The sequence below is a fragment of the Rhipicephalus microplus genome, chromosome 1, assembly GCF_043290135.1.
Source record: "Rhipicephalus microplus isolate Deutch F79 chromosome 1, USDA_Rmic, whole genome shotgun sequence".
In the NCBI taxonomy this organism is placed as follows: domain Eukaryota; kingdom Metazoa; phylum Arthropoda; class Arachnida; order Ixodida; family Ixodidae; genus Rhipicephalus; species Rhipicephalus microplus.
In genome coordinates this window covers 117027692-117054052 of record NC_134700.1, presented here as the reverse complement: position 1 = coordinate 117054052, position 26361 = coordinate 117027692, and the positions used below count along the sequence as shown (strand labels likewise).

General features: G+C 43.1%; 1 protein-coding gene across 1 annotated transcript in view; it reads left to right on the top strand.

Annotated features, from left to right (window-relative positions):
- Positions 1 to 25772, top strand: part of LOC142765654 (uncharacterized) — a gene marked incomplete at its 5' end in the record, with an annotated part of 76602 nt that extends 50830 nt beyond the window's left edge. The window contains 2 exons of the mRNA XM_075867009.1: positions 6459 to 6643; positions 23955 to 25772. Of these exons, the coding sequence (XP_075723124.1) occupies positions 6459 to 6643; positions 23955 to 24663 (894 nt within the window). The remainder of the gene's footprint in view (positions 1 to 6458; positions 6644 to 23954) is intronic.
- Positions 25773 to 26361: the final 589 nt, after the last annotated feature.

The following is a 26361-nucleotide window of genomic DNA, read 5'->3' as shown; positions in this document are numbered from 1 at the left end:
CGATCTTTTACAGCTAGCAGGAATGCGGATGCCAACATGCACGAATGCTTTGTATTACAATGAAGGAAAGGCCTACAGTGACAGTGGCATTGCAGGCTGTGATACCGTGATGCTATCTACAAATAGCCGAAGCAATTGACTCGTCAGTAATGTTGACAATTGGGCGCTGGTGTATATTGTTGTGCGCGGCTTGCCAACGCACTCTTTACTTTGCTCGATACAAGTTCACGTTTGCTCTATAACATGTCACAATGAGCTTGACAAGTGTTGAAGTAATCGAAGTTTCAGCCTAGAAGAAAATGTTTCGTATGTGTGATATATTCATCAAATCTGGCTATAAATGTATGTGCATTTTAAATGGTCATGTATAATATGAGAGGCGCTATAGCTTGTTTTCAAAGCATGCAAATGTGAAGCGTAATGTATGTTTACATTTCATGCAAGACACCTTGTTGCTGTCGAAAACACATGTTTAGATATTTTGTTGGTGCACGTAAAAAATGACACCACAAACGTCGCTGTCGTTTTAACTCATCTAAAGGTTTCACTATTTATTTGCTACAACCCATTCACTTCTACACTCCTGTTGCTCACCTCATCATCTTTTCCCATAGGCAATATGGTTTATTACATACCCTGACACAGCCTCAATGCTACATGGACTAAAATGATGTCATAACCAGGTTTTTATTTCAGAATATAAGGTTTCTCTGCCCACTTGAATGTTCTGTGTATGATGTGTGACAAACATTTGGAGCTTCAGCTTCCTTTTTCCCCGCTTGAGTAATTGTTAGCAGGAAATCTTCTGTTTGGCTATTTTCACAGTAGTCCAGTGAAAGGCATGTTTGAATAAAATTCATATTTTTGGGGGGGCGCCAATGAAACCATGAATCTCGTTCACTGACGCATATTAGTGCTTACTCTAAGGTAAACCTTTTTTCTCGTCCCTCAATATCTCAGTCTTTTCTGGGGAGCTTGAATTCCTCCATTTCATATTCTGCTAGCTGGCGCAGAGTGCAAATGCAGTAAAACATGGGCAGCATCTAAGGCATTCTCTCTATGATCAGTTGAGCTGTGCACAACGTCTCCTTCTAAGACACATTCACAGCCAGCAATCAGTTTGGTGCATCATAGTATCAGTAAATTTAAATCATTTGTCACTTCTGCAATTCATGAATTTTAAGGTTCTTGCAAAGAAACCTTGCTGAAAATGTAAATGTGATGAAATGTGTAAGGTTTCTGAAGAGACAAAATCTGTTCACTTCTCAGTGGGCAAAGAGAACCCTTCTGTTTGCTTTAACTCTGGCTACATAAACAAGATAACTCTGGCTACATTAACAAGAACAGCCACAACGTAGTGTAATATGCTGTGCAAGACCATTCTATTGGCACAAGGCATGGCCTTGGCTTTAACTAGCTGTCCTCGGGAGAACTTGTGATACGATTTGTGATGTCGTCTTTTTTTGCTGCCAAGTTAACCAGTATAGACTATTTTGCAAAATCTGCCATATTATCCTGAATTCTTACTGATGTGAAAGTGCTTGGACTTCAGCATTTAGTTTTTTGTATGCATGTCCTTCTATTTCAAATTCAATATTGATTTTAATTATTGCTTTTTATTGTCACCACTGTGAGAACAAGTAACAGTAGATAAAAATCCACCTGTGGTATTTCTTCTTCTCACAGTGGTGATGCATAGTGCCAAATTTCATTCATGCAATTTTTGAGTATAAAGCATTACAAGTGCAGAGGGGGCACCAAAACCTACAAAACAATGTCCTGGTGGCTGACCATCTGCCACTACATTTTATTCAAAAAATGTATAGGACAGTGATAAAGTGTCAAAAGGTCAGCACTTGCTAAAAAAAATATAAAATGAAATGACATGCAGAGCTGTCAAGTATATGTATTTTATTCTAAACTAAACCAAAATAATACACTGACTAAAATTTAGAACGGGTTCAGTGGTGTCATAGAAAAAAAGGTTTACCTTCTAGCACATGTGCATTCTTTCTAGCAAGCTGCTTAAAGGGACAATGAGATGAAAGCTTGCAACAAATGACATAGGATAGAACATTGAGCCACATGTTCTATCATACTAATTGTAAGCTGCTGGAAGTTATGGGCAATCAATTCATTATTTTGTATGAATAAGTTTTGCATCTTCTTCATAAACACAAAGGTGTTTATTAGCAGCTTGCACAGGATATAGCTTAGTGTATGCAAAAAAACATGTCACGTTGTTCTTGGATTGTAGTACAGACTCGCAGTTCTTGGGCACCCCTTTAAAACAGTGCAGAATACGTTGCATGCATATGTGATACTGTGAGCATGTTTTATAGTACCGTAAGCTATTTATATAAACAAGCACAATAGAAGCAGCCCCATCAGCACTATAGAAACAATTTAAGACTCTGTGTTACTATAAAGCCACAGCAGCCAAGCCATTGTGCTGAAGGTTAATTGATCGTGCAATCACATACTCAATGCAAATCCACACATCATTAGTAATGCTTCATTCCTTATCATATTGCCTATGCTACAGACTACAAACAAGCTAAAGAATATGTTTGAAACATTTAAAAATGATTCAGTTTGAATGTGTGAGATCATGTACACTCACATTTGTATGTACATAGTGTATATACTGCCCCCCCTCACTCCTGATTTCCTCAAAATAAAATCTCAGCTATGTCCAAACACGAGCTTTTAAGCACTAAGCCTGAAAAATCATGGGAATCCTAACTTATTACACTGAAAGCAACCTTGAGTGGGTCATCCCGTCATGCTTATACTAGTCTGCATGCATGTTGTAAGACGCCTTCTTTGCAACATATTTGCTCGTTCATTATTTGTTGTAACACCATGGTGTCGCATCAAACCACCCCAAAAAAACTGTACCCAAAGAGTAATTTTTAGTAAGAATCAATCCAAATCAGTTTTCTCAAACCTGCCTGAACTTAAGCCAAAAAACATATGTTGCCAATTTAGAGCAAAACGTTCAAATGTAGGACATCATACCGCAGTAGCAGTACCACAACCGAACATATAACTGAAATTTTTTTTGAAGTGAGTCTGCAATCACATTGCCAATTACTATACCAGTTATTGGTTTGAAACAGTTAAAGTGGTTCAATGCAAGTGTAAACAGCATATCTTGCCGCTTACATGGTAATTTGAACTTTAACAATTCTGGTGCTGTGAAATTTTTGCATGAAAAACTGGCTTCCAGAAAATTGCAGAGGGGCTTACTAATGGCAAACAGTTGCCGGCCATTCAGTAAGTACCCACTAGGGGCAGTGCCAGCAGTGGGGGGGAGGTTTTGGGGGGCTGGAGCCCCCTAAAAATTTTCACATTCTCCCCCCCCCCCCCCCCCCTGCTACCACAAAAGCAAACATAGGGAAACACAACACAGAAGTTCTCAGCGTCCCTGCCCCCTGAAGGAACTCGCATATCATGGGTGACCTCCAATATTAAGAAATCCTTGCACCACCCCCTGTATGCCTTTGTTTTCTGCTACCTGTCACTTTGTTTTCGCATTTGTAGAGAGACCGCCTCGGAAATGCGTTGGTCTCTGGTTCGATACCCAGACCAAGATAAATTTTTCTTTGTGAGAAACCTGTACAGATTTCTTTGTGGCCTCGTGCCACAAACGGGTGGTTGTCTAGTTTCCCTTTATGAACCCTTCTGCCCCCTTGCAGGTTTCAACAGAACTTATTTGTGTTGCTTTGTTGGCTCATGTTACACAAATCAATTTATTATTTCACAAACATTAGCAAGCTTGTGATACTTCAGAATTATGCATTATGCCGTACCCTCCCAGTGGACCATGTGTTTCAAATATAGCTTGCTGCTTTTCTTTCATGTTTTTCAGTAAAAGTGACAAAATCAAAGCATTTCAATCTAGATAATTTCTGGCAATACACGTGACATATTCAAGTGGGAGTATTCATTGGCCCAAAATAAAGCATCTCTTGTGCATGCTTGCGGTGTGGATATTATTATGATGATAAGAATAGAAGTGTGTTTCATGCTTCCTGAGGAGCAAAAAAAGATGTACATTCATGCAAAATGGTTTGCTTTTGTGCGCAACCAACACAAGCAGTGTTGACCAACATTCTACGCAAAGTGAAATCTTGCATTGCATTTCTACATTAGGACAAAACTGCTTACTTTCTTATGGGTACTCGCATGCTAGTCGTAATATGTGCGGAAATGTATGTATTACTCAGATTCTAGTGTTACAGCCCATGTGGTTACTGTAACTCATAATGATTCCTTCAAAAAACTGTGGTGGTGGCTACGTATGCTTTGGTACCACATTATGTCGGCTGCATTTTCATTGGAAGGAGAAAATCGCCATGCTGTGTAAATAAAATATCACAAGGTATGCCAGTAATTGTCATCCGCTTTCGTTTTTAAATTTTATGTTTGCCAGCACTTGTTTGCTAGTGCCAACCTTGCTCATTCTTTTTGCATATACCTCAGGATTATGCAAGGAAGATGTTGCCACGTGAAACTCAGCTTGTAAAATATTCTTGCAGGACATCAACTCAGTGTGCACTCAAGAAACAGTGCATCGTGGATGCGTTCTTTTGTTTGAAACAAACTGACTGTGAACTTTGTTTCGTACAAGCACATGCATCGATGATGCACTGTACTTTTTCTTTCTATTAACTTCAGTGTGACTGCCACCATATCACATGTGGTGTATTGGTGTATGCTGCTGTTGCCAGCAGAAAATAGACTTTCTCGTTGTATTGCTTTCCAATGAAATTCTGCGGTCAATATTTTTAACACTCCTAATCATCGCTCCCAAAGAATTTTACTCAATGAATGCCTGAAACAATTGTAATGAAATTCGGTTGACTTTCATTTCTAGAACGTGTCTGTCTAATCTGAGCATTTGTTTAGACTGGCACAATCTAATGATGTGAGCATGTCGTCACCAGTGAGACTATGAGGATGGTATGTGCTGCCCATAGGGTATCCCTGCCGAGGCATTTGTACGTAAATGCAAATGCCCCTGGACAAAGAGGATGCATTCTGACAATGCAAGGGGACAAGGGGACAGTTAGGTTGTCATGAAGTTAGAGGCTTTGGACATGCAGTGTCATATCTACGACATCTTCCGTCAACTGACAGTTTCCAAAACCTCATTGACTGCAGACCTGTCTCGTTGATGTGGTAGGGAATGCAGTATCTGGTGAGGAGTTTAAAAAGCAGGCCAGTGGTGCATCAGCCAGACTAAAAGTCTGTCCATTGTGTATAGGGAAATTTTGCTGTCACAACGAAGGATCGTTTGTAGTTGTTAATGAGCAGGCCAGCTGACAGCCTTCCTTAGAGTAACAAGAGGCTACAGACAGCGCTGTGCACTCTGATCAGTCAAGGCTGTTAGCCAGGAATGTTTAAAGAGTGCAGTCATTCTCTATTTGAAGGCTACCACACAAGCCACAAACAAGAACTACAGCATTCCATGTCCCAGAATACACTTTCGAGAAGAAGGTGGTATCACACAAGCTTCACACACTTGTTTTGCTGTTCTTTAAGCAGCGATCACTCCTGCCTGGAGAAGCTGTTTAAATGAAGCAGTGCCTAGCACCAGCTGTAACATATTTCCCAAGTAATCCTGTAACCGGCTGTGGAGATAAAAGCCCAAAAGCCCACGAAGAATACACTTGGATTGCGACAAAGGAGGGGCTCAAACTGAGAGAAATTAAAAAAGTACATTTCGCCTTATATTCCCTCGTAATAACATAGTTCAGTGAATACTGTGGTGAAGGAAAACTTCGCCTCAATTGTTGCTTTCCTCGGCATGCAGTGAACAGTCACCACTGTCGAAAGTGGGGGGGGCGCAGCCCCACTAACTTTTCTCAGTGGTGGGGCTCGCACCCCCCTTGCTCTCCCTGGCTGGTACGCCTGTGCACAGATGACACAACCATCACACAAGCCACTTGCTTCTTTGGAGTTATCCACTTCCTCCTTCTTTGAGAAGGCAATGGGTTCACAGTTGTTGGTATTGATCCATAACGTAAGCGCTAAATGCACGTATGTAAGACGAGCGAACCGCTTGTCCTGTGTCCTTCACTCGTGTCACAAACATGCATTTAGCGCTTACAAAAGGTACAGATCCCTCTTTGTTCATTTACACTTCCTCCTCCTTTTTGAGCTCATGAAGTATCAAGTGTCTGCCCCTCCGACTCTGCAATAGGTCGCTCCCCTACCTGAATCTCTATTATGCATTTCTGCCTCAACGTAGCCCTACCTATTCTTGTACTTCAATGCTTATTCAACTCGGCGAACTTGCATTAAAGAGACCCGGAAACGGTTTTTTAAAGTTTTGTCAGCATTTAGATTAGAGCATTATGAAACCATTCGCACCATAAATTGAGTGACACGCAGTGTACCAAGGCCGCTACAGACAATTATATCATACCCTCCTTCTCACCAGTGCCTGACTGCCGCAACTCACGAGGCACGCTGGCGATCGCGGAGCTCTCATGAGGGCGCTCGCCTTTTTGAGCTTTTACCAGTCTACACCTCCGAGATGGCACACCGACAGGTTGCGTGCAGTCTCAAAGGCCATCACACAGTACGCCTGGCAGCACGCACGCCGTCTGACAACAGAAACAAAGGCCACAAAGTAAGTGGTTGATACCTGCTCTGACAGGTGCTGCCACCCTACCAGTCGATCTTTTGCACATTCTACAGCCTATGACAGCCAATCAGATAAGCAGCCATGTTGATGTGGCTGCTGACATGCTCTGGGCAGAGCATGTTGCTCTATGAATGGGCAGTTTAAAAGGCATTCGGCTAAGTTGCAACGATCTGCACCCATTTCTAGCGATTGGCAGCTTTAAAGCATAGTTATATACTACACAGTTTACGCAGAGTGCTCAAATCAGTCTTTAAATAACCCTTGAGACTTAATCTATGAGCCCAATTTGTTTGTGCAAAATTGCCAAAACTGCTCCAGGTTCCTTTTAACAAAAGCCCAGTGTTTTATTGGCCACTAATATAAGTCATAGCATGACAACACATTACAAAGTACCCAGTTATAATTCATCGTCATCAACAACCACAGCATTGAAAAAATTCACAGCTACACAGGAGCGTGATTTGCTTAACAGACATATAGTAGGTACTTTGCGGTCGCAATCGCAATTGGCACCCTGGGAGAGTTTACAACGGCCAATATTCTACAATGGGCACAAATTTTCTATTCTTCACAGCATGGTTCACGTGTTCATAAAGAAATGAAGAATGCCAAGCAAATGTGAATACAGTAAAATGGGTGCTGCTAATGCTATCACACTGCACTCGAGTATTCTCAATGCTCTTGACTGCAAGGCTATGAATGACTTGCACTGCTGGCCCTAAAACAGCTATGTTGCAGTACCGACACAGTGGGATGCGAACTCTGATGTTACGTCAGTGCTATCAGTACATTAGGTGCTGGTTCCTTTGTTATTCATGTACAGAGACACAACAACATTCCAGCGACATTATTGTCTCGTCAAAACAGGTTAATCTCTACGTGATTAGACTGCCACGAAGTCACCTAAGAAGCAATGTTGGAATCATGTCTTACATTTATGATGCAGGCTATCAATATACAATAAAACATCAATACGTTTCTGAAAAAAAATGCGCACAATAAATGCAGATTCTGAGAATACTTATGATCCAAATTGGTTTAATTTATTTTCACGATTGCGAGCATAGCAGCCGGAAAATCATTTCCCTGTCGCAGTGGTCTATTGGCTAAGGTACTCAACTTCTGACCCACAGGTCGGGGGATCGAATCCGGGCTGCGGCGGCTGCATTTTCGGTGGAGGTGAAATTGCTGCAGGCCTGTATGCTCAGATTTGCATGCACGTTAAAGAACCGCTGGTGGTCAAAATTTCCAGATCCCTCCATTACGGCATCTCTCATAATCATATCGTAGTTTTGGAATGTTAAACCACACATATCTATCAGCTGGAAAAATGTGTTAAGTGGAAATGTATCACTGAGGTTCTACTGTATAGTTCCGCACAACTCCACGAGCTTACGTATTCAACGGAAAATTATGGTCATCAACTGTCTCTAGATTAAAATTTTGAATCAAGAGACAGTGTGCGTCCAGACCGAGTTCAATTGGCAGCTGACGCACTAGGCAAATTGACTGATATCAGTGCAACCACGAGAGTAATAAGTATGACTGTACTGCGACTCCGCAAACACATACCTAATCTACAGAAAGCTCCTAGTGGGTAAGCACCACAGTAATGGGACAAACATTACTACTCACTACTGGTGAATAAAAACTTAGACAGAAAAAAGGTGAATGAAAAAAATTAATTAGCAAAGAAATAAATGCATACATAAATACATAACCTACATGTTGCACTTCTAGGCCACATAAACTGGGGTGGAACTGCTTTAAAAAGCATATGTTAAAATTTTAAAAGTCTTAATAAATATATAAGTATAAAAAGTAAGCAAACAAAATTCTTGTGCAACACAGCTTGGCTGGTCACCCACCTTCACAGAGTGGAATAGCTCCAGCTTTTTTCAGAAATCTTTGCAACACCTCCCCCACTAAAAATGCACATATAGCTGGATTTAATTTTTATAGCCTGCTTGGAAGATTATGCTGATTTCATTTACCTAAAAAGCCTCAACAACTGCGAACGACAGGTGATCAGTGTAAAGGATTGCCAATAAGTTTCTTTGGCTACTTTGTACCATTTGTAAAATATCTACTACCGACAAGAATGATGAATGATCATCGTATTCATGTAATTCATTGCTAAAATATTTTAGCTGATTGAGAGGCGGCATCCTTCTTTGGGTACAAGGTGTACGTTTTTCAGTTTCTGTGCACTATTGGGAAGGAACAGACATTCAACACTGAGCTAACGGTAGTAAGCCTTTTTGTTGTTTAAGGTTTTCTTGATCTGACATTTGCTTGAAATATTTTGCTACACACATTATCAGGACATAGGCGTGTTTAACAAGCCAGACATGGGCATTTCGGCAGGACAGTGAAAATATTGTTTAACTATTCTTCAAATGCTTGATGCAAGCAAATAATCATCGCATATTATATCAGTTGTCATGGTGTTCAAGTAATGTTGCATGACTGCCTGCAATTTTGACAAAATAATTGATACTGTATTAGCAGCTACGGTCGAACATCTGACAATTTATTGCAATAATTACACTTGCTTTAAACTTGGTCTACAATAACTTATTCTACACATTCATAGACAATCCGTCATAAAGCGTACCTTAAGTAATAGGGGGTGGGGGTGGGAACTACATGCACAAAAATGTCTTGTATGCAAGCTCCTCTTCAGGGCACGTGCACGCAACTACACGAATCGGAAACTGAGCTTTACACTCCTAAATATTTCACGGTTTCCATTTCATGAACTGGACAGAACTGCTCAAATGTGACACAGTCCACAGAACTTCACACAACAGCACTCGTACGGCGTTGCCCATTATGAATGACAACAATGACTGGCAATAATTGCTTGCAAGCGTTCATAATGTATGCATACTATTTGCTGTGGCGAACGGCACACACAGAACACACCCGACGCTAACACTTGTTGCGATGATTAAAAACTTTTCACTTCGGTGCGCACTAAACGCATATCCTGCTTTAAAAAGGTGGATGATTACATCAGGGAAATCTTCGAAGTTCTTTGCAATTACACATGAAAGATGGACAGTACAACTCGGGAAACACACGAAACAACTGCACTCGCATCCGCAAACAGACTTTCTAGAAACACTGTGCTCATTTCTTCGTTTCCGCTGTCGATCGCACGTGCTGACGGGCCAGTGAACACTGACTGGCTACCGATATCTCCAAGGGAGTCTCACTGCGCTTACGATGGTCACAACGATAAAATCAGCTGTTTTTTCTTTTTCCATGTCTCTGCAGCGCCCGCTTCAGCAAGCGCCATGTTTGCCAAGCGAGCCGACGGGGCGGCCGTCCAGGCCGTTTTTCGCAGTAGCCAATGAGAGGCGAGCCATGCGAGCAGGCTTGCGGCTTGCAAAAGCTCAGAGCCGCTCTGCCTGACGTCACAGAGACGGCCGCTCTCGCCCATTTGTGAAGTGCGGGTGTGCGGAGCGGGTGTGCGGCTAGCACATGTAAGGGCCCTAATGGCCAAACCACGGTACGGCCGCATGCCCAGTTCCGCTCCGTTTTTTCTGCGTGGGTCCGGTTTTCAACTAGTTCAGATGCGGCGACAGCTTCTCGGTTTTGGCCGAAGGAGACGAACCCACAAGCTCTCTATATTACTGATTGATTTAAAAAAAAAGCGGTGGCCCATGACGTCATCAAGCAAGCCGGTCGTGAAACATGGCGCTCGCCTGAAGCGAGGAAGTGATTGGCAAGGCCTAGTCGGCAGCTGCTTAAAAAAAAGGCTTATTTGGACTGTATTGCAATTACCACTAGAGTTAATGAACATCCGCGCGAATTTTCATCGAAAGGCAGCACGCCGGCACAACCTTCCTCCTCTCGTCACTGGCTGCGATCACCGATTGAACCCGACGGAGAGTTGCGTTTGCGCGAGGTTAGGAGACCGACGATTTTGTGTGTTTCGTGCCATCGTTCGCTTTGACTTGGAAACTGGAACGTCAACATCTGCAGGTGTCATCTTCAGATGGCACATACTTGTCAAAAGTGTTCGATCGCTGCAAGCAGCATTTGTGATTTGTATGTGCACTGTGTTCGTGCTTCATTCGTGAGCAGTACTGGGTGATGCCACAATCTGCGGTATTACCGTCATTTGACATGTTTTGCAGCGTGTGCGCTGCTTTGCCGCTGGCAATATGCTATGGTGGCCGCGTCGTGTCCGAAGTGCTCGATCGTGTCCCCAGTTGACCAAGTTTGCTCACGAGATACAGGTCGGGGTTAAGCCTGCGACGTTCTGCAGCGGTGCTAGACGCAAAAGTTATTTGCGGCTTGTGTGTGCTCTGAAATGTGCCGTGAATGGGTGCTTTCAGTTGAGCTTTATTGTGTATCTGGCATCTCGATATAGGAATTCCTTCAAACTTCAATTTGCTGCCTAGCTCACATATGGTTTGTTTCAAGTTCTTTCCTGACGTACGCACTTTGCTTTCATACAGTGCTATATTGGGTACGTGCAAATATGTTGGAGTCATAAATGACAACTTGAGGTAGCATTTATGTCTAACGTGTGAAAATAATACACACACGAAGTTTCACATAAGGGAAGTCGTGATGCGAAAGTCTTCTTGATGTTCCCAACCACAGAGAAAGCTTATCAATGGTCCAGTGGAAAAAAAAATTGCTGTGGTTCTCTACAAATTTCTATATTATAATCAAAGGCGATGTGAATATAAGGGAAAATACAGTATAACTAACCGAATTCGTGTATTTAATATGAAATCTGTTAATCTACAACTGTCACAACAACTTGTGTCAAACCTTTATGGCAGTTATGATGTAGTTACAAAAGCCAACCGAGTTGCCGAAATTGTAGCTTTCCAGTACCTTGCAGATTGGCTTTTGCTCATTCTATTGTTATTGGCATATCTTTTTGCCATGAACCTTTTATTTAATGCAAACTAAATTTATCCATATTAACCAAACAGTTTTCTTGGAAGCTCCTTCCAGTTTGTTTTGATTACCAATTTTGTTTGCACCCGGTGCTGGCCACCGTGTCCTGAAACTACTCATGCCAGTAAAATATTCTCATGAGCTATCTTGCGCTGTCGCTGATAGGCTTAGAAAAGGGCACTGACAATAGACGTCTTCAGGTGTGTTCAACTTGAAACATGACGCACACATGAAGTGACTGAGCATGAGCTGAGACCTAATCGCCATCTGCATAAAAGAAGCTAATATGGATGGTATTGAGATTTTAGTACAAGAGTTAATCAGCATTTGTGGAATTATTCATTGAAAAACAGCGAGGCAGTGCTAGGTATTGGATTTAATATCACCCATAGAAAGGCACAAAGTGTGCTTTTTACGTCAGTGTCAGGTGCCATGGATTGTGTGTTTCATGCCATTGTTAGCTTCTCAAGTAATCCCTTGCAGGTGAAATCTACATATGACTCATGCTCATTGAACACAAACGTGGAACGTATTGGATTACTGCGTTCGGGGTTCAGTGCACACAGTGAAATTCATTAGTTTCATTGCCTCTTCATCCCTGTCATGCATGTTTTATTGTTTCTGAGCTATTTTGCTGTTTCTTTTGCTCTATGGTGACGACATAGCTTTCGAGGGACCGATAGTGTCCTTTGGCGTATACCTGCAGTTGGTTGCAGCAGTCTTAGGTGCTGTTTTATGTGTTGTACATCGTGCAATCTATTTCTATTACTAATTAAATCATGCAGGTAATCAGTCATGTGCTCTTCTTGATCAAACTATAAAGGCTAGATTTATCTGCATCTTTCATGTACTATTTGTTTGAAAAGTTAGCTACCTGTGGGCTTCAAGTGCATTTTTTCGTGAGGTGCAACTACAAAGCCGCTTAATTTGCATATGCTGACAGGTCTATACACTACTTGTAGGAGTGTTTTAATTTGAATCTTGGATGCCTTCATTTTTTATACGTGGACGTTGTGAAACTGGATGATATGCATGTGTATGGTTTTGTGTTCAGACTGGAACATTTCACACAGCAAAAAGAATCATAACTTCTCGGTTCTTGCCGGTGCCTAAATGTGTGGGTTTTAGTACAGGCATTTGTGAGAGCAGATGACTAGTGAACACATATTTGGTGAGGACTGTAAAGTTGATTTTGGTGTTTTACATATCGTTCTGTTCCGGTAGAAAGCTATGTGTGTGTAAGCATCCAAATAAGTCGCTCGAATAGCTTGGCTACTGCCCTTATTTTGAGAGCAGGATCAGGTATGTTCAGATGCTCACATTCATAGAGGAGCCCAATCTAGACGGTCATTTTATGGAAGTTCTATACTTTCATTAGGTTCTGATTGCAAATAATGTAGCATCCGAACTTGTACAGTATAATCAAAGCCTTTGTCTGAAAAATCTAAGCCCAGTAAAACAGCATATCATCCTAGACATTACGCATAGTATGTTTATTACATACTGTAAAGGAATATTGTGGATTATTCTCCTCGTGTTCTATAACATCAACCTAAAATAATACTATTATGAACCATATAGCAGGGAATACGGAAGTGCATGGCAAATAGCCTCGAACATACTATTGCAAGTTTCATGGCAGCAGCTGATGGAAACACTGGAAAGGGTGTAAAATCTGAAGACTTCGTTCATAGATGAATGAGTTTGCTAGACGAATAGACCTGGAGAGATCAAGCAGTGCGTCTCAACTCTGCCATTTATTCCAGTGAAAAAGTGCAAAAATTCTCATGTCATGCTTCATCCCCCGTTTTTCTGTTCTTTTAGCGTGTGCTATGTTCACTGTTTTCAAAAAAGGACCACATAATTCTACTTATCATTGCCACTGCCGCCTTGCTAGTGCTGATAAAAAACAGCAGCTGATTCTATCACTAGCTGCTTGTGAATTTAATGTGATGATGAAGCATAGTGCGGCGACAGCCGTTCGTATCCACTCGTGTTCTCTCTCATACTGCTCACAATAATACACTGGTGCTCCTGCTCTCTGCCCCTATCCAAATGCGGGCAGCATCACCAGGAATCAAAACTGTTTCCTCATTCTTAGCAGCACAACACTTGGCCTGCTGAGCTACCCAGACACCCACGTTACAGTGATGAGTACAGCTGTCAAGGAGTCTGATACAGCAAACAATTATTCTAGGTTTTTATTAATGAGTCACTTTACAATACAGCACTACTTAGGTGTTTGGTTATGTACTGTGCTATTTCCATGATGCTTGCAATCGATGTCACCCCTTTTCCAACCACACTTCTTGCTGAAAGCATTAAAAAAATACTTATTTTTTTATTTCCATATTTGATTCTATGTGTCTTTATACAACAAGCAAACTTTTTTGTGAATGTGCTGAAAAGTGATTTCACTCCATTGCACCCCAGAAAGTGTCTTAATGTCTCCAGCCTTAAGCGCAAAAGATGTCCAACTGAAATTTAAAAAATATTGTGCAGGGGACAAGCGAGCCTGTGAATAAAGCCTGTGGGGGTTTGTTTACATCTACCAGCATCCACTGCTGGTAGACGTTAAAAAGCAGTTATAATCTTGATCATAAAATTTAGAAAAAAGAAGACTATTCTGTGTAGTTAGAGCCACACCCTCAGCAGAAGTGAAATTCATCATTTCACAATGCTTAGGCAAGCATGCGTTATCGTCTGCCTCTTTTTTAAAACAAAGCTGCAGCTATTTTTAATTTGCAGTGGCCATAATTCATTCCTATCTTTACCAAAATGTACACTATGAGCGTATTTTGAAGTTTTTTATTGCACTGTTTGTTTAAACTGAACCACAAAGAACTGGAATAACTTATTCAGAGTAGCTTGATTGTGGCATGCCAAACAATTCTTCCGGTGTGGATGAGCCCCACGTGTTTTCAGTAGAAGACGTATAACTCTGTTATGAGCTCAGCTCGTCCTTGTTGAAGTGAGTGTTCAATGCCCACTCTCACTTGAGAGTACTCGCTCACGTTCATACTCGTGTCTACTTACTCGCTCTTCATGCACTCATACTGACCGTTTTTTTTTTTTTTTTGAATGAGTGTAACTAAGCAAACTGACCAGTTAGTATACCAAGCTTTGCTTTAAAAAAAAACAAGCTGTAAATTTGACAACAGTTCCAGCAGCCTGAAGTGCCGATGTGATGCATAGCCATGTATTTTTTTGTTGTTGTTGTGAGACTCATTTTGATATCGCGATGCAATTAAAAGAGGTCAATAACTTCATTATGCTAGGCTTGTCTCTTCCTACTACAATGGTTAACCAAAGAAAAAAAGGTGATAGCTTTTGTTGCTGTTTGCCACGTTAAACCAAGAAACCCAGCTGACCATGGCTTAGCCAAATTTGTTGTGCTTTCATGCTGTGAATCAATAGAAAAACTGCTGATTGAAATTGTGCAAGCTGCATGTTAGGCATATTTTATTTACCCTGAACCATCTGAAGATGATACCATGGCAGAACATGTATTTTGTGAGCATCCACTATGGTAATCAACAGTGTATCTGTTCGTATTTAGTGTGTTACCATTTTGATGCTACATGTTTTTTTTTCTCGAAATGGTCGAGTAATGTTCAAACCATTTGTTATCTTCTACAAACACTGTGTTTGGATTTATAATGCTAAGATTGTAAGCACAGCTTCACCTCATGCAGCTCATATGTTATTGTTGCGATAGCCCTCTTTCTGCATTACCTTTGGGTGAAATGCAGGCAATGCAATAAGGAATGAATTAGTAAATACTAGCGCATCAGTAATGTCGCTTCATAACATGCACTGTATTGCATTTATACCAATTCAGTGAAGTACTCACAGATAGTTGTAATAGTATGACTGACACAGCAAGATTGAGTGCACCAAAAGGGGGGGGGGGGGATGCAACTGAGGTATAACCAATGGGAACCGCTCTGAAAAATGGACTTGGCACGAGACTCAGTGAAACACCCCAGGGGCCCTCTGTCTTAATGTGACTATGTTACCCTTTAATGCCTTAGGTATGTGAAAATAGAACCACACACAAGCCACCTGATCTAGGAGCAAGAATCCATGTGGACCTCATTCCATGTCACATGTACTCGTACGTTTACACAAAATAGCAGCAAGCCTGAACAGTTGCCCTGTGCAGAAGCCAGTAGGATGCAAACACCTTCTTAACTGATACGTTTAGTGAGACAATAACTCCAACTACTAATGCACGTAGCGTCCGGCGAAATTCGTCTTGCAATCACTTAACAAGAGACCAAACATGGCCATAAATGATGTGGCTTTGAAATCTGTAATTAAAAACCAATTGGCAACCGTTAAGCTGCAATAGTCAACAAGGCCCTGCAAAAGGGGCTCGATCCATGGCTAAACCCAGGAAATTTTTTCGGGCAGTGTTTATCTGGTGAACGTCTACTTTTGAGCCACAGGTGGTTGATGTGAATGCGTGTAAATACTTTCATCGTCATCAGCAGCCTGACCATGTCCGCTGCTGGACAAAGGCCTCTCCCATGTTTTGCCAGTTAACCCTGTGCTGTGCTTCCTGCTGCCAATTTATACCTGCAAACTTCATCTCATCTGCCCACCTAACCTTCTGTCTCCCCATAACCCACTTGCCTTCTCTGAGAATCTAGTTAGTTACTCTTAATGACCAGTGGTTATCCTGTCTATGCCCTACATGCCCGACCCATGTCCATTTCCTCTTCTTCATTTCAAGTATGATATCCTTAACCCCCGTTTGTTTCCTTATCTACTCTACTCTCTTCTTGTCTCTTAAGGTTACACCTGCCATTTTTCTTTCCATTGCTCGCTGCGTCGTCCTCAATTTAAGCTAAACACTCTTTGTAAGTCTGTCCAGGTTTCAGCTCAGTAGCTAAGTACCGTCAAGATACAGCTGTTGTATACCTTCCTCTTGAGCGATAATGGCAATCTACCTGTCATAATTTGAGAGTGCTTGCCAAATGTGCTCCACCCCATTCTTATTTTTCTAGTTACTTCAATCTCGTGGTTAAGCTCTGCGGTTTTTACCTGCCCTAAGTAGACATAGTCTTTTACAACTTCAAGTGCACAATTACCTATCTCGAAGTGCTGCTCCTTTCCGAGGTTGTTGTACATTACTTTCGTTTTCTGCAGATTCATTTTAAGACCCACCTTTCTGCTCTCCTTGTCTAACTCCGTAATCATGAGTTGCAATTCGTCCCCTGAGTTACTCAGCAATGCAATGTCATCGGCGCAGGTTACTAAAGTACTCTCCATTAACTCTTATCCCTAACTGTTCCCATTCTAGGCTTCTGAAAACCTCCTGTAAGCACATGCTAAATAGCAATGAGGAGATAGCCCTTCATGAAATCATTGGATGTTGTTGCATTCTTCTTGCAATATTTCCAGTTTCACTTATGCAGGATAATGAAAACCAGAAAATAGTGAAGTTGAGGAAAGGTACAGGGGACCTAAATTGCAGCGTTGTAAATGAACAATTGTGATATGTATGTGCATAAAGCAAAGTGGATGGAACGACAACTTGCCCCCAACAGGGACTGAACCTGCCATCTTTGGATAATGCGGGCAATGCTATACAACTTGAGCTAGGGTAGAGCACCACGTGCATCATTTGAAGGTTGCAGCTTTGGTGCTTGTCGTTGAAAATTGCCTTTCGTCCACTTTGTTGTCATGCACATCTATATCACAATTGCCACGATACAGTTAAATCAGTATAGTTCAAATTCCCCATACCTTTATCGGCTTACTTATCTTCTGGTTTTTACTAATATTGAGTTAAAAAAAAAAACGAGCCCTTTGAATTCCGTTCTTTCATTGATTACATAGTTGGCTCGTGTAAAAATCAATGAAATGGGCAATTTGTCATTTCTCTTGGTGTTTTCAGCTCACATTTAGTATCCCATCGATCTAAATCTGTTACAATGGGAACATTGCGAAGAGCTATATACATGTGGGTTGGAGATAAACATGAACAGTACAGCGTGCTGTTTTTATCACACTCTGACCTTGGTGTCAAAGAATTGTTGCTAGTATGGCTCTTGATTGGATCATGGATGACTCTAACTGCTTTTTATTACCATCCAGGCTACAACAGCTTGAAAATAAATGGGAAACACGTGAGAGTGTAGATGCCATGTTGCTCATCTTTCTTTCCATCTCCACTGTACACTGTCTTATGATTGCTGTCTTTGCTTGTGTCATTTGGGGTGAATCTTTTTAGGTTAAGGGAACACTAAAAAAAATGCCTGCGCGCATTGTAGGAATATTTGCCTTTATGCTGTCTCATGCTGTGTACTTTTTGTTATGTCAAGTATATGAAATGTGTGCATGCCCACTGGTTTTTGTATGAGTCGTAATATTGCACTACTTGTAATTATCTCCCCTCACATTCCCAGTTTGGTAGGATGAGGAATCCAGCACAGGTAAAGAAAAAAAATGGCGAATTGAGAAAAATGTAAAAAAACTTGAATAGATCAGTATATAGAAGTGATGGGTATTTTTAGCACAAATCTCACAAAGCTGCACTTTACAAACAATTGAAACTTACAAGTAAAAATCTACTTCGGGACCAAACTGCTATGTTAGCCTTCAGATAAAATGTCACAAGGGGGGGGGGGGAGTTCGGTCGTCGGGTGGGCGCACATGAGGCCCAGATGCAGCAGGTTGCCGAGTCCTGGTTTGTGACATTGTGGCTTCGTGCCTGTGCTGGGCACTTCATTAGAGTGGCCCGTGGCACTGCTCTGACGGAGTAGCGTTTCTGGTGGGGAGGGGGCTAATTATGTTCTGTGTCTGTCTGGCTCGACCTATATATCTGTAACCTCGGAATCGATGGCCTGATCGTCGTCAGCGTGCCTCACTATTGCGAACACGCTCCCTATACATATACACGCACGCGTGCGCGGAACTGCGTTGCTTTGACGCATGCGCGTTTGAGCGCGCACGGCATCTTCCGTCATGAGGAGAGGCAGACGCGATGCTTTTTGATGCTTTTAAGCAACGTCGTCAGCGCGAAATGCAGCATATCGCATTTCGTGCGGTTGCCACCATGCCGCACCTACGGATGCTGGTCCCGTCAGTCGCGCCCGGCGTCACATTATGGAGTGCTTGCGCTTTGTTAGTGTGGTGTCACATCGCCCAGCCTGCGCGTGCATCAACGTTGCGTCACAGTATATTGCGCCCTTCATGACGCGCTCCCCGCCACTGTGCTAGCTCCACATCTACTAAATTTGGTATCACAGGAAGCGAATAGATGATGAAGATAAATGACATGTCCGAACCTTATAATCATAACCTGCGTTTCATGTAAAACATGATTACATGCTACGCTCATCTTGTGCTCGCGGCCGTTTCACTAGTTCCACATATACGAAAGTTGGTATTACGTGACTTGAATGGACAATGAATTAAAATGACATGTCCAAATATGATAATTATGATATTGAATTCATGTAACACATGAGTACATGCTACGCTCATACCACGCTCGAGGCGTTGCTAGCTACATATATACCAAAGTAGGTATCAGGTGACATTAGTAGATGACGAAGGTAAATATAATGTCGAAACTCGATAATCATGATATAGAAGTCATGTACGTCATAATTTACCTCCGCCTCTTAACGCTGTGCTGATTTTAAAGTGACCTATCACCCTTCCTCATTCGTGCTTCGCATATCATCGATCCCCACTGTACGTGCGATTCGCTAATTTTTTGAGCCTGTAAAATGCGAACCACCAGACTGATCCACATAAAAATTATACCATAACAATTAGGAAAGAGAAAGAAAGGAAATGTTACAAAAATTATTTGAATAATTGAGTTATCACCTTTAGGGGACAACATAAAAGAGCGAAACTGCAAAAGTATTACTGGCGCAATGGATTTCGACTGCTCGTTCCAAAATTAAGCACGGCAGCGGCGCACGCGCGTGCTCTCAGAGTGACCGGTTGTCTGGGCGCGATACAATTTTTTTGGATATTTCCCTCTGGTTTGTAAAAAAATAAAACCCTGAGTAGGAAATCTGTCCAATCCATTTACTCCATACACTAAAAACAAATACAGTGCTAAAAACCCCGTGTAAATGTAATCAAACTCGGCTGAGTTAGAACTTCAAAAAGTACAGATGTATTCTCTATGGGCACCCGACAGTGGACCAGAGGGCACGGTGAAGCTTTTTGGGCCGCCTCAGCATTGTTGGTGCCCACGGCCAGGGATACCAAGAAAGGGAAACTCTTGCTGAACACATTCAGATGCTGAATTGTCAATGCCTTTGTTGGCGCGTTTTCAAAGAAGGCTTCCTGGGCACTTACATAATCAGCCGTGACCGCCCTGCTCACAACTAAAAAAAGAAAATAATATGCACGGGCAAGTCCAGTTTTAGGGCAAGTCCAGTTTTACTGTGTCTACTCGCTAGGCTACGCATTGAAAGACTCGATTTTGCTGTGCCTACTCGCTAGGCTGTGTGTTTTGGCGCTACCATCAGATCTCGTAAACTGCATCGCTGGGTGCCTATGGGCGCTCGCACTGGTGAACCCTCTTAAGACACCCCATCTCTCACTGGACAATATTAGACGCAGCCAGGCTATGCACTCTAAAGCAAATTTCATGCAATGTCTCAGTCATGCTTGGCATGCTGAGACATTGCATGAGCCATTGCTTTCTCTTTCTTTTCTCCCCATCTTTACTTCTTCTTTCAATGATGGTCCTTTGTCTGTCTTGTTTTGTTGTTTCTGCATTTGCTTCTCAATCTTGCTGACCTGCACTTTATTCTACCATCCTGGTCACCGTCACACCTCTCCTAATGCTCACATACCTTTCCCACCATTGCTACTCTATGCCACAAATGCTGTGTAGTACAGAGTAGAGCACTGCCCAAGCTGGGCCCGGCCCCTAACGATCCAGGGATGACCAGGTCAAAAGTCGAGAAGCACAAACGCTGAGTGGTCATTCCTGTGGCAAGTAGCATCATATTGAAAAGCGTGGTGTCGTTTTTTAAAGGACCTTTGACAGTGAACGGTTTGTTAGCGAATTTTAAATGCCAGGCATTTCTTAGCGAACTTCAGTGACTATCTATCTAGTCGCCTACGACCTTTAGCTCTCCTGGTCGTTTCGCTCTCCTGGTTTAGCTCTCCTGGTCGTTTCGATTATGGTATCAATACCAAACTTGGTATGGCATAACATGATTGTATGAAGAACATATTTGACTAGTCATAACATGAAAATCATGACATGGATGTCATGAATGTCATGATTTACATTTCATGATCCTGCAGCGCTTGCGATGATTTCGTTCACATGGCATGTTGCAAAACTGGTATGGTATGACATGATCGCATGACGAACACAAGCAGCAGACCCTAACTTGAAAATCATGACATGCATGTCATGTAACAGCATCACTACATGCCAAGCTTATGATGCGCTCGCGCGCATTTCGCTAGCGTAAAATATACCGAATTTGATATTACGGTACGTAAATGGGTGACGAAAGTATGTGACTGGTGCAAACATGATAATCATCAGATGCGTGCCATGTAACAAGACTACATGCCGCTCACGATGCGCTGGCAGCCGTTTCGTTAGCTTTACCAATACCAAATTTGGTATTAGGGAATGTGAATGAATGACGAAAGTATGATACTGGTGCAAACATGCTAAACATGAGATGCGTGTCATGTAACAACATGACTACAAGCTACGTTCATGATGCTCTCGCAGCTGTTTCGCAAGCTTCACATGTACCAAACACGGCATTACGTGATATGAACGGACGACATAGGTAAATGACACATACAAACATGATTATCATGACATGCGTGTCATGTAACAACATGACTACATGCCACGCTCATGATGCACTCGCGGCCGTTTCGCTAGCTTTACATATGCCAAATTTTGTATTACGTGACGTCAATGGATGACGAAGGTACGTGACTGTTGCAAACATGATAATCATGAGTTGCGCGTCAAGTGAGAACATGTCTACATGCCACAGTCAAGGCGCCAATACATTTCGACGTGACGCGGTGCGCGTGCTCACCGGCGTTCATTTCCTTGGGTCACACTGGTGTTACCACACCACGCACCAATCCTGCCATATACTCATAGGCGCGCACCGTGTTGCGGTTCTTTGACGCATGCGCGTTTCAGCCCGTCCGGCGTCCCTCCATCACGAAAAGAGGAAGATGCAGTGTTATCTAGGTAACGCATCGTCGTGAAATACACCGTGTCGCATTTCGCACTGGTTGCCATCGAGCAGCGCCGACAGACACTGGTGGCACAAGTAGAGCCTGTCGTAAGACTATAGAGTGCTCGCGTTTTGCTAACGTAGTGCCGCTGTGTCCAGCGTGCGTGCGCTTCAACGTTGCATTGGAGTATATTGGACCCTTCATGATGCGCTCGCAGCCGTTTTGCTAGCTCCACATATACTACATTTGGTATCACGTGACGTGAACAGATGACGAAGGTAAACGACACAGCCCAACATGATAATCATGATACGGAAGTCATGTACGGCATCATTTACCTTCACCTTGTAACGTTGTGCTGGTTTTAAAGTGACATTAATCTTTATCATTCGTGCTTCGCCAACGCCTCCTAGAAAAATTATGCCTAGAACGTCAGCTGCGAAGGCGCCGCCCTACACCCGAATTTTACCCTCCCCCTTTAGTAGGGAGGCGAACGCCTGTGGCAGTCGCCCCCTGCAAAACAGCAATGCTCTCACAGTTGCCTCCGAGCAGCTGTGATGTCACGTCACAGAGCGATGCAGAGGCGAGCGGTCCCACGTGGCGGACGGTCGCAACACGCGGTAGGAGGCATGGCCTCCAAGATTTTGTGCTGACAGCACGCTCTCAATTGAAGAGAGATCTGCATTCCAGGCATAGTTTTTCTAGGAGGCGTTGGCTTCGCACATCATCGATTCTCGCTTTGCGTGGGGTCTGCCAATTTTTTTACAGTAATTTGTAGCTTTGCATCTGGTAATGCAAAAGTTATATCGTAAATACTCTAATCCATTGTATAATTAATGCTAGTAGCATTAATTCAGAACGATCTTGCACCAGTTCAAAACACCCGTCTCAATACCGTAACAAACTAGCGCCCCACAGGGGAGCAGCGCCTGAGGCACTGCCCTCAAGCACAGCCGGGCTAGACTGCACCTGCGCGCTCAAGCGCGTGCAGGTGCAGTCTAGCGCGCGCAGGTGCAGTCTAGTTCGGTCGTGGCTCAAGCTTTCCTGAGGCTGTAACACCCTGTTTCTGAATAGGGGGACTCCCATGCCGTGAAGAATGAAACGACATGGGTGCTTTGAGCTTGTCCTCCTCGGAAAAAGAAAAAAACGCCAGGCCTGCATGGAAGGCGTAGCACAGTCGCAGCGAAAGCTGGAAAAGTGGCCTTCTAAAGCTTCGTCAAAACACTCATTGGGTAACTACTGCAAGCACACTTGCTTACTACCCACTAGGGCATTAATAAACTTTTGGGTAGTAGGCTGGCATTTGCTATGCCATTTTTCGTCATTCTGCTGAGAAGCGTTGTGTCTACTAAACACTTGCAAGAAATTTCGTGCCAATTGTTCCTGCAGTGGCTATCGACGATGAGGAATTATGGCTGAATTGGGTATGCGCCACAGTTGATAGGGGAACGAGCTTTTGTAAAGAGGTGAAGCAATGGACGGCCCACTCTTTATGCTATTCGCATTGTGCGAGGACTGGTTATTCTTTCGCTCTTTTAAAACGCTTTAAAAGTCGTATTAACGCGATTGCTTTCCAGACACCAAGCCTGCCTAAGGCAAGACGGTCGCCAACAAGTCACAAGCACCAGCGTAGCTCAGTGGTAGAATACTGTGGTAGAATACTGGCCTGGCACCCAGCGGACCCGGGTTTGAGCCCCACTGTGTCTTTGGTGCTAGGTTTGCCAACAAGTCTCAAGCACTGGTGTAGCTCAGTGGTAGAATACTGGGCTAGCAACCAGCAAACTCCGCTGTCGTCCCATGCAATATCCACATATTTGACATATATCTGTGTGACTTCAGCGCATTCTGTCCTGAATGCATTACATTTTTTGGACGTCAGACCCACCTGGAAGTGCGGCACATGTTTCAGACCACACACTCGTTTTAGAAGTATTGAGCTTGTCAGGAGCACATTGCTTATATAACCCGAATTTATTTCGCATGTGATATGAATAAAAGTTTATGCAGACGCAGAGCGGTTGCACGTATAAATTTTGGCAGTTATCAATTTTTGTAAATCGCATTTCAGTGTTGCAATAATGCTATACATGAAATCAGCGTGAAATATTTTGAAATATAGACACCATCTCTAATGCTAAATTTTTATTTCGTTCAATTTCAGCGACTCTTGCAAAGTCGGCGTGTCCCAGCCACAAGGGCAGAACGGGCACTTGCACAAGACACCCTTAGAGTGTGGCGAGTGCCAAAAAGTTTTCAAGAGCAAGTCGAAGTTGCAAGCACACTTGTTGGTTCACACAGGTGTCAAACCGTACGCCTGCAATGCGTGTGACAGGAAATTTACGAAGAAATGGAGTCTCGTCGTTCACAATCGTACGCATACGAACGAAAGACCTTACGAGTGCCCGTCCTGCCCCGCCACATTCACAAACAGTGAGGGTCGGCGACTCCATTTCCGGACTCACACTGGGGAACGACCGTATCAGTGCGACGAGTGTGGACTGAAATTTGCGAAGCACTCAAACCTTGGTCGTCACGTGCGGACACACTCGGAGGAGCTAATGTTTGGCTGTAGTGTGTGCGGCCGCAAATATTCTCGCAACGATCAGCTCCAGTTGCACATGCGTAAGCACACAGATGAGAAGCCGTACGTGTGCCACTTATGTTCTGCTACATTTCGGACCTTAGCTACCCTAAAATCACACGTTTCAACGCACACTGGTGAGCGACCCTATGTGTGCAACACTTGTGGGACAAGTTTCACACGCAGGCAAAACCTTTTGGAGCATCACCTCATTCACACAGGCGAAAAGAAGTTTGGATTCAATCATGCAAGAACACTAAAAAAGCATGCCCGCACGCATACAATCTAAATGTCATATTGCTGCCACTTGTGTCCTGCTGCATTCTCGTAAAATGGCGCACGAGAACTCCTTGTTTCAACCCTGGTGAACATCCTGGTTTGTGCAACGTCTGCAGGGAGGATATCACTGACCGTGCGACAAGCGTAGGTCAGCTTCGTTGCTAGTTCAGTACCAGCACATTTGATCGTACAGAAGAATTTGAGGCCCACATTAGCAAGAACACTGTTGAGTCTTACAAGAGCCGCCAATGCCACATGCAATAACACGAGAAGAAATCCCACGGTGACCCATCATATACCTCCAATGGCAGTTAAAGGTTATCGCCCCAAAGGTACCTGTTTCTTTGAACAAAGTGTGACAAAGTGTGGACTGTAAATAGTATAGTGATCCACTGTTGACTACTGAGGTTGGAACCACTAAACATGCTGTGGAATATATGCAAAAAGCGTATAGCCAGAAGCCAAATTTTGACTGTGACAATGGTAAGACCGTACCAATACTTTTATATTCAGCTGCAATAATGCACAGTGCACAGTTTAAACCACAGTGGTGAGAAGCCGCAGCAGTGCAACGTATGTGGATGTCTTTTTACGATGCGAAGACATTTATTTATTATGCTGACTCACCGAGGAAAAGCGATTTAGCATTCTGCTTGAAGCTGTGAACTGCTCTAGGTCGGCTTTCTTAAGCCTAACTCAAGTCACTGCACCTACGATTCTGACCACTTAGTCGTATGCAAGAGGACATTGAAACCACGTGTTGATTTCACATGCCTACCGACCGTGGACGTGGCGTCTTTGTGCTCTTCTAACTCAAAGAGTTTTGGTGGCGCCGTCATCAGTGTCATACAACTGAAGCTGTCCCCTATCCACTCATCTTTTTTGCATGATGCTTTCCTGGAGTGTGTGGGAAACTAGAGACTTACCTGAACTACTTAGGATGCTGGTGACCAAAATAGCGTGTTGCTGCATGCGACTGCTTTGTGATACGTCGTCTTTAGTACTTGTATAGAATAAAGCATACCGTTCACTTCGGCTGTACTTCATCACACGTGGTGCCGATATTTTGCGTCTTGTAGATCCACTTGATGTTAAGAGAAATAAAGAAAAATAAAATTAGTTTTTGGCCAGGCCTTTTGTACATCAGTCTTAAAGTGGGTTCCCTCCCCTGTCTAGGCAGCATGGGTCTCTGCCGCTGCCGGAGCGCTGTCCGCAACGGTAACTAGCTTTAGGGTCCTGCGTCAAGTAAGGGCAAGACATTTGCGAGAAAACATCTTTATAAATATGCAAATTATGTTCCCAGCACATCGACGAGGTTATATTTTTACAAAAAAATTTGCCGTGTCTTTGCGTGCTTTGCTTGGCTTTTCTCAGACAGCGCCTCCTCTCCGTTGAATCGACCACATCTGCCCATCATCGATAAAATAGAGGAGGTGCTGCGTTAGACATGGACACCGTCTGGCAGTGCCGTCGGGAAACATGACCCTGTACAGAACACAAAGCCACTGCCAGGTGGCAGCACCATGTCGTCGGCATTAAGGTCCCTAGATGAAACAAGTTTCCAAGGCAACGACACCCTCCCTTTTCCTCCTCGCTTATTTGCCTGAAGCGCCCCCTAGAAGGTTCAAAACTTTCATCCAAAAGCGAATGTTGGGGTTCTGTTGCTACGGTGAATAGATGTAAATGAAACAAAATGGAACGAAATAAG